At 41.7% G+C, this 9,361-nt stretch overlaps 1 protein-coding gene across 1 annotated transcript; it reads left to right on the plus strand.

Moving 5' to 3' along the window:
• The first annotated feature begins 699 nt into the window (after positions 1 to 699).
• LOC145999044 (uncharacterized) lies at positions 700 to 1,119 on the plus strand. Its single transcript, XM_083136022.1, has one exon. The coding sequence runs from the start codon at positions 700 to 702 to the stop codon at positions 1,117 to 1,119; it is 420 nt and encodes a 139-aa protein (XP_082992148.1).
• Positions 1,120 to 9,361: the final 8,242 nt, after the last annotated feature.

A 9,361-nucleotide genomic window follows, 5' to 3' on the forward strand; every position in this document is an offset into this window, starting at 1 on the left:
TTTCCATCCTCATTTCTAACTAACTAACTCTCTAACCTTCTTAAACCCGAAGGTTCATGGCTGCAGCAACACAGGCCTTCCATCTATCCCTATCCTGAGCAAAATCTATCCCCTCTTTTCCATCCCTACCGATTTCCTTTAGGCCTATCTCAACGTTATCTCTCCATCTTCGTCTTGGCCTTCCTACTGGTCTCTTACCATCAGATCTCCCAACAAGAATCCTATAAACTCTTCTTTCCTCTCCCATTCGTGCCGCATGGCCTGCCCACCTAAATCTTCTTGATTTAATCATTCTAATAATATCTGGACATGAATACAAATTATGCAGTTCTAAATTATGTAACATTCTCCACTCAAATGTCTCCTCATCCCTTTCAGGTCCAAATATTTTTCTAAGAATCTTATTTTCAAATACTCCCAATTTACAGTGCTCAAAAAAAGGTTTGCATATTATGATTGCATGCGGTTTAAGTCGCGATATCCCCAAAAGGTATACGATGTTCATTATGTGAGCAATGCCCGAGACAGAAACCGACATAATGCCCCAAGTTAGTTCAATATTCAGCAGATAGAGGGCAGTAGTTACCACATGATCCCTGAGCAGATTTGAAAGCAGCCCGATGGGAGGCATTGTCCGTGTCTTATCCACACTTGTTAGTTGGAAACTGCACAGACAGCGGGTGGAAAACGAAGGGCAACATGCCTCGAGCAACCATTTCTGCTACGGACCGCATTCGAATTGTAACGCTGCTGCAAGAGGGATATCGCCAAGTGGACTTCGCTGCCCATGTGGGAGTGAGCGAAAGTGATGTCTCTCGAGTGTGGAAAAAGTTCAGGGAGACACAATCAGTTGCTGATCGACCAAGGACAGGGCGACCACGCAAAACAACACACAGGGAAGATCGGTACGTGGTGATTTCGGCACGTCGTAGACCCACTGCAACTGCTACCAGTTTGTGCCAGGATCTGCGGAAGGCCTCAGGAGCGAATGTTTCCAATCAGACAGTGCGGAATCGACTTCATGAGGAAGGATTGACGTCAAGAAGACCCATACCCAAGGTTCCTCTTAATACACACCATAAGAGAGACCGTGTAAGGTGGACAACAATGCACAGTTAATGGAGTCAGGAACAGTGGGAGCACACGCTCTTTACAAACGAGGTCACCATCAGTTTGCACCCGTTAAGCAAAAGCATAAGGGTTTGGAGACGATCAGATGAGAGATTGAACGAGCCCTTCATCCAGAAACGTCACCAGCAGCAGGGGGGCTCCATCATGTTTTGGGGTGGAATCATGTTTGGTCGACGTACGCCCCTAATTCCTCTCCAGGGTCACGTGACTGGCCTGATGTACAGAAACGCTATTCTCGAACCCGTGGTAGCAGGTTTCTCTACAACTGTGGGGGATGACTTCACGCTGGTGGATGATAACGCTCGACCAGATCGAGCCAGAGTGGTTCAAGAGTTCCTTGATATGCACGGCATTGGACGCATGGTGTGGCCAGCGTATTCTCCAGGCATGAACTGCGTGGAACATGCATGGGGTCTCCTGAAGCGAGCAATTTCAGCCTAAAAGATCCTCCTGTGAACAAGGTGCAATTGCAGGAGGCTGCCATTCAAGAGTGGGACAGTCTTCCTCAGGAGAAGTTGAATACTCTTTTCCTTAGCATGCCCCGTCGTGTTCAAGCATGCCTTCGGGCTTGAGGTGGCTGGCTATACACGGTACTGAACTCCCATCTGTTGATCCCAAGCATGCCTGTGAGCCTTAGGTACACGGTATTACACTGCCTTTCTTTTTTGTTTCGCATCCCACACTTTCAATCTTGTGCTTCTGGTGTGATTTTGTTTCTTCTGCATGGCTGCACTGTTTTCTTTCTGTTTATATGTCTCCCCTGTACTCTTGAATATGATTCCATGTATCTAGTACAATAAAATGATCACAAACCCTGAATATGCAAAACTTTTTTTGAGCACTGTATGTTCCTCTTTCTATGCAAGGGACCAAGTTTCGCATCCATATAATACTACAGGCAAAATTACTGTTTTGTATATTTTAACTTTTAGTTTCTTAGATATTAAATGAGAAGACAAAAGTTTATGAAGAGAGAAGTAACATACATTTCCTGAATTAAGCCTACTTTTTACTTCCCCTTTAATATAATTTTCATTTGTTAGTGTTACACCTAAGTACTTGAATTTGGAAACTGGTTCAAACGAGTTGTTATCAATAATTAGATTTTGATTATTACCTAACACTTGGTTTCGACCTGTAAGCATATATTTAGTTTTCTCTTTGCTAACTTCCAAACCTATCTCTTTAGCTGCTTTGAAAAATATTTTAGTATTCTTCTTAATTGTATTTACATCAACCCCCAGTAGGTCTACATCATCTGCATATGGTAACAGCTGAGTGACACCGTTTGATTTTAGTCCTTCGTTAGTTTCTTTTACCTTCCTAGCAGCGTATTCTAAGGCAAAATTAAAGAGCAATGGTGTTGGCCCCCACAATGTACTTGGATCCAACATGGCGGCCAAGACATTTTTCTTTATATTTGCCAAGTAGGTGTTGGCAACACTTGTCTTCGAGTGCGCAGCAAGTATGGCTGCAGGACGTCGTTTTTTTGTCTACAGTTTTATCTCTTGTCATCTGTGTGACAGGGAATGTGTAATGTATGTAAACTTATGTGTCTGTCATTAAACATGTAGTTTACATAAGGTGAGTGTCCTTTGCAAATTCACCTACCTAACCACCGAAAGTTTTTGGATACAAATCGGAACGGGGCTCGCTCCCCGACATGGTCCTCCATAGCCGGATTTGTGACATTCTGTGAAAGTGATTCTAGTGACTTTGTGTTTTTCTACATGCATATTTGTGAACTGTGACTGTGAGTGCGCATTTGTGTGATAAAGACAGTCTCTGTACAGACCTTCTTATCACACTTTTCGTATTTTTCGTTCGTTAGTTCCTCGCCCGCGAGACGCGAACAAAGAAACTGACGTCATCAAGGCGTGCTGCTGGCCTAAACAAGCATCTTTCGTTACCAGCGTGTAGTGCAATCCAATTTGCCTATTTTCGGTCGGTTCGCGGTTCGTGAACGCGTTAAAATGGAGCGAATTCTCTCAACAAAGACAGTGGTAAAACGTGAGATTACGCGTCTCGAGAATCGTGTCAATTCCGGGACTTTAGACAAAGCCACGATGTCTTTGTGTGGTGATAAAGCGACGCAACTATCAAGTGACTGCAAACAACTACTAATCGATCTTGCTGCAAGGGACGCTAGTGACTTCGAAAGGTATGAAGGTGAATTAGGTGTGGAAGAAGACAGACTTGATCAGATTGTCTACAAGCTTCGGTCAGTACAATTAACGGCATCAGGAAGTCTTACATCAGTGACGTCATCATCACGTGACAGCCCACCCCAGCAACAAGTAGGTGAAGTTAAACTACCTTGATTGGAAATTCCTTCCTTCAGTGGATCGCTAGAGGACTGGCTAAGTTTTCATGATTTGTTTAGTGCAAGTGTCGACAAAAAAGCGAACTTAAGCCCCTATCACACGGAACTGGATTTCTAGTTGGAATGCCCTAGTTGGCGATGAACTGACTTTCTGGCTAGTAATCATGGCCGCCTGGCTGACTGCTTGACTGGTTTTGAGGAATAGGACATGTTCTAATTCCTACTAACTTCTTCGACTAGAATCTGTGGAACAGCCAATCAGAGCAAAGTTTGGCCATGTGAAGATATTCTGTGAGTTTGTAAAGTAGCCTTTTTTTGTCTTTGGCTTCCGAGTGCATACAACACGAAAGGCATGTTTACAATTGAAAAAGCTAAGATATTCTTCCATACGTGTAAAGTAAACGTTGTAAAGTATGTATTTTATCAGCGCCGTTCTTCTCTGCCTAAAACCATTTAATGCGATGCGATATTCCTCTCGGTTGGATAGTTATCGTATTTTAAAAGTGTGAAGTAATACGTTGTTTACATCTCGCGCGGCCGCCATTATGGGAACGAAAGACTATCGACAAGTACGGTATAACAAGTACCGTGTGAGGCGAAAACTAGCAAATGGGTAGCCAGTCCAGCGTCAACTAGAGCATTCCAACTAGAAATCCAGTTCCGTGTGATAGGGGCTTTAAGTGGTGCACAAAAACTTCAGTATTTGAAGGCTTCTCTCAAGGGCGAGGCTGCCTTGCTTATACAATCGTTAGCAGTGACAGACGAAAACTACCAACACGCGTGGGAGTTGCTCAACAACCGCTATTCTAACAAGAGGGAATTAGTTAGCAACACTGTCCAGCGACTGGTGAATCAGCCGCAAGTGAATGAGAACTCTCACTCAAGTTTACGTCGTCTTATCGACACTACAAATGAGTGCATTCGTGTTTTAAAGGTGCTCGGTGTACTTGTTGAATCTTGGGACGCGATTCTTATTTATCATACAACAAAAAAGCTCGATTCTGAGTCAAGAAAACAATGGGAACTCTCTCTCAGGTCGCAAGAAGTGTCTAGTTTTTTCCGAGTTGACCCAGTTCCTAGATCAGCGTGCGCGTGCATTGTCGTCAATGGCAAGTGAAAACAACAATCGGCGGAAGGCGGTGAGTCATAATAAGCCTTCAACCTCTTCCTTTGTAACATCAGCTGTTTCCTTCTGTCCGAAATGCCGCACCAAGCAACGCAAACTACACAAGTGTGAAGAGTTTCTTCAGATGTCCGTGCAACAAAGGCACAGTTTCGTGAAAGAGAAGGCGCTTTGCTTTAATTGTTTTCAACAGCACAAATTAAGAGTATGTACATCAAACGGGTGTCGCCTCTGTGGAAAATATCACCATACTTTAATTGATTTTGACAAGGCTAACAATACTGGGCAGTCGACCAGTTCCTCTCCCTCACAAGTGTCGTCTCATGTTGCAGAAAACAAGTTAGTTAAAACCTCTGGTGTACCACTAGTATTGTTATGTACTGCTATTGTTAATGTTAAAAACAAACAGGGTTACTTTCAGCCTTGTCGTGTGCTCCTAGACTCGGCGTCGGAAGTGTCCTTTGTGTCTGAGACGTGTTTACAAAGGTTGCAGTTACCTAAGCAACGCACAAACATAAATATTTCTGGCATAACTGAAAGGGGTGTTTACACAGCCAATGCTATAGCTAATGTTCAGTTTCTGTCAAAGTGCAAGACACAACTGTAAAGTGTAAGGGCTGTGGTAGTGAAGAAAATTACAGGTAATTTGCCAAGGGTGCAAGCACCAGGGGCGTGCACTTGGTCACACATACAGGGCTTACCCTTGGCTGATCCTACATTTAACGTGAGTGCTCCTGTAGATATTTTACTAGGCTGTGACATTTTTCCTTTATTGTTGGGAAGTGAACGCTGCGTGGGACCTCCTGGTACTCCATCAGCATTAGAAACAGTCTTCGGTTGGGTGTTATCAGGGCAAATTGATGGTAGTGTTGGTAATGCAAATACCAACTCAGTCTCATCTTTTCATGTGTCATGTGATTTGAATACTAACGTACGTAATTTCTGGGAATTTGAAGCATTGCCAACCCTTAATCATTTAACGTCAGAAGAGAAAAAGTGTGAAGCACATTTCATAGCTACTCGCCAACGAGAGAATGGTCGATATGTAGTTAGCTTACCATTTAAGAACGATGATGTGGTGTTAGGGTTTTCAAGAGAAACATCAGCTAAGAGACTTAAAAGTCAAGAACGCAGACTTTCTCACTCCCCTGAACTTCGTAAACAGTATAATGCTTTCATGACTGAGTATAGAGAACATGGACATATGGAACTCATCCCCCCTGAAGAAATAAATAAGGTGCCTAGTGAAATCTATTATTTTCCTCATCATCCTGTATTTAAAGACAGTACGATTTCACCTATTCGTGTAGTTTTTGATGGCAGTTGTAAAACGTCTACAGGTGTTTCTCTTAATGATACTTTAATGATTGGCCCTAAGTTACAAAGTGATATCATTAGTGTGATATTACAATTCAGAATACATCAAGTAGCCCTAACTTCTGACATCTCAAAAATGTATAGGCAAGTGAAAATTAATCGAAAGGATACAGACTTTCAGAGAATTGTGTGGAGAGAGGATCCTAGTGAACCATTTCAAGACTTCCGATTATTGACTGTCACTTATGGTACTGTTTGTGCACCATACTTAGCTACGAGGTGTCTGCAACAATTACGTGAAGATGAAGGTGCAAATTGCCCCCTTGCTTCAAATGTGTTACTTAATCATTTGTACATAGACGATTTCTTAAGTGGGAGTGATTCTACGGAGGGTGCTATAGAACTGTACCATCAACTAACCCAACTCCTGCTTAAAGGTGGTTTTGAACTTCGCAAATGGTCCTCTAATGATCCTAAGGTGTTAGACAGTATTCCAAGCGAATTGCTTGAAAGAAACGTGCCGTTTCAATTTAATGACAGTGACTGTAAGAAAACATTGGGGATTCAGTGGTGTCCTTCGTTGGATCATTTCTCCTTTAATGTAGTGAGTCCAATGGTGCATTCTGTGTTGACCAAGCAACTTCTCCTCTCTGAGGTATCTAAGTTGTTTGATCCTTTGGACTGGCTATCACCTACCACAGTGAAAGCCAAATTATTGATACAAGAACTGTGGAAATTAGAACTTGACTGGGATGATGAACTTCCAACTAATGTAGTTGATGAGTGGGTTAGTTACTGCAGTGATTTACCAAATTTGCAAACTATTAGAATTGAACGTTGCATCATTCCAAAAGACTGTATCGAGCTTCATTTAGTCGGGTTTTGTGATGCATCTGAAGCAGCCTATGCAGCGGTTGTTTACCTTAGGTGTGTGTGTGCTGATGAACAAGGCCAGGTTAAACTTGTTGCCTCAAAAACAAGAGTGGCTCCTCTGAAAAAGATAACACTTCCACGACTGGAACTTCGTGCTGCATTATTGTTGGTTCGCCTCATTACTTATGTGCGAAAAGCATTGCCAGTCAACTTCACAACTATTACCCCCTATTCGGATTCCAAAATAGTTTTAGCGTGGATAGCTTCATGTCCTAGACGTTGGAAAACGTTTGTGGCGAATCGGGTCTCTAAAATACAAGAGGAAGGTGATATAAAGTGGTGTCATGTCAGCAGTAAAGACAAACCTGCCGACTGTGCAAGTCGTGGGATTCCCCCTTCCAGCTTAGTGACACATTATTTATGGTGGCAAGGGCCTCCATTTTTACATGAGCTACAATTGCTTGAAAACAAGTGTGACATACAAGAATGTAGTGAAGTGAGTGTAGAACAGAAGCAGTCTGTTGTAAGCCTTGTGTCAACACAATACAACCCATTATTTGAGAAGTATTCTTATCTAAATAAACTGCAACGTGTAGTGGCCTGGTGTAAACGGTTCATTTTCAATGCCTTCAACAAAACTAACAAACTGCATGGTCCATTGAGCACTAAAGAGTTGTGGAACACACTTCTGGTGTTAGTGAAAATTGTGCAACAGAGTGAATTTGCCAGTGAAATGAATGCTCTTAACAGTAGTTTACCCTTATCTTCAGTGAGTACATTGCATAGTTTAAATCCATTTTTTGATGAACTAGGTGTTCTCAGGGTGGGCGGCAGATTGAAACACAGTAACATTCCATACAGTGCCAAACATCTTATTTTGCTTCCCAAAAAGCATAGATTAACAAACTTAATTATTGCATATGAGCACATTATTCTTTTGCTTGCAGGGCCACAACTGGTTCTTGCAACGCTACGCCAGAAATTTTAGATAATTCATGGTCGTGACAGAGTGCGTAAATTAGTGAAAAAATATATAGATATAATCCCACCACATCAAAACAACTAATGGGAAACTTGCCATCACCAAGAGTAACAGTTAATAGGCCATTATTACAATGTGGAGTGGATTACGCTGGACCAGTAATTCTTAAGGAAATGAGTGGTCGTTCTCGTCGAAGTTACAAAGGCTACATCGCATTGTTTATTTGCTTTTCCTCTAAGGCTATTCATCTTGAAGTAGTGAGTAGTGCAACCACTGCAGCTTTTTTAGCTGCTCTTAGAAGATTTGTGTCTCGACGAGGAAAGCCACGTGACATGTACAGTGACTGTGATACTACTTTTGTTGGTGCAAACAATGAGCTAAAGTACATGTTAAGAACTGTGAACAATTGCAAGCACAATGAAGAAATAGCTAATAATCTGAGCAGTTTGGGAATGCAATGTCATTTCGACACACCTCTAAATCCTCATGCAGGAGGATTATAGGAAAGTGGAATAAAATCAGTGAAATTCCATCTTAAAAGAATTGTGGGAAATACGTTGCTCACATTTGAAGAATTGTGCACTGTGTTAGCACAGATTGAAGCGTGTTTAAATTCGAGACCACTCACAGCCATTTCCAGTGACCCAAATGATATGCAAGCTCTTACTCCAGGACACTTTCTGATAGGAGATGCATTGGTGTCAGCTCCAGAAAGAGATCTTACCACATATAAACTTAACAGACTTTCACGGTGGCAACTTACACAAAATTTGATGCAACATTTCTGGAAACGTTGGTCTCGAGACTATCTCACCCAGCTGCAACAACGTTCGAAGTGGAGAACACAACAGAAAAATCTTCAAGTTGGTGATTTGGTTCTCATCAGAGATGATCAGCTTCCTCCACAGCAATGGAAACTTGGAAGAATATGTGAGGTTCATCCAGGTACTGATGGACTCGTAAGGACTGCTACAGTGAAAACCAGTACCGGCAATTACAAAAGACCAATTGTAAAGCTATGTCTTCTGCCATTTAATAATGATTGTGAAAATTGAAAAATTGAACATTTGCATTCAATAATTTCAAATAGTTCTAGTGTACAATATGTGTAAAATTGTTTTTCATATTTTTTTCTTTGCAGTGTACCATTTATTTTTTTATTTTTTTTATTTCTTGAAATTATATATTTCAAAGTGGGCGGTATGTTGGCCCCCACAATGTACTTGGATCCAACATGGCGGCCAAGACATTTTTCTTTATATTTGCCAAGTAGGTGTTGGCAACACTTGTCTTCGAGTGCGCAGCAAGTATGGCTGCAGGACGTCGTTTTTGTGTCTACAGTTTTATCTCTTGTCATCTGTGTGACAGGGAATGTGTAATGTATGTAAACTTATGTGTCTGTCATTAAACATGTAGTTTACATAAGGTGAGTGTCCTTTGCAAATTCACCTACCTAACCACCGAAAGTTTTTGGATACAAATCGGAACGGGGCTCGCTCCCCGACAAATGGAGATAATGCATATCCTTGTTTTAACCTCATTTCTAATCAAACTAAAAATGAGTGAACGATACATGCTTTTGAATGTGTGATTTCATAAGCCGGATTATCTA

This window comes from Lepisma saccharinum, chromosome 1, assembly GCF_977018435.1.
Source record: "Lepisma saccharinum chromosome 1, izLepSacc3.1, whole genome shotgun sequence".
Lineage (NCBI taxonomy): Eukaryota > Metazoa > Arthropoda > Insecta > Zygentoma > Lepismatidae > Lepisma > Lepisma saccharinum.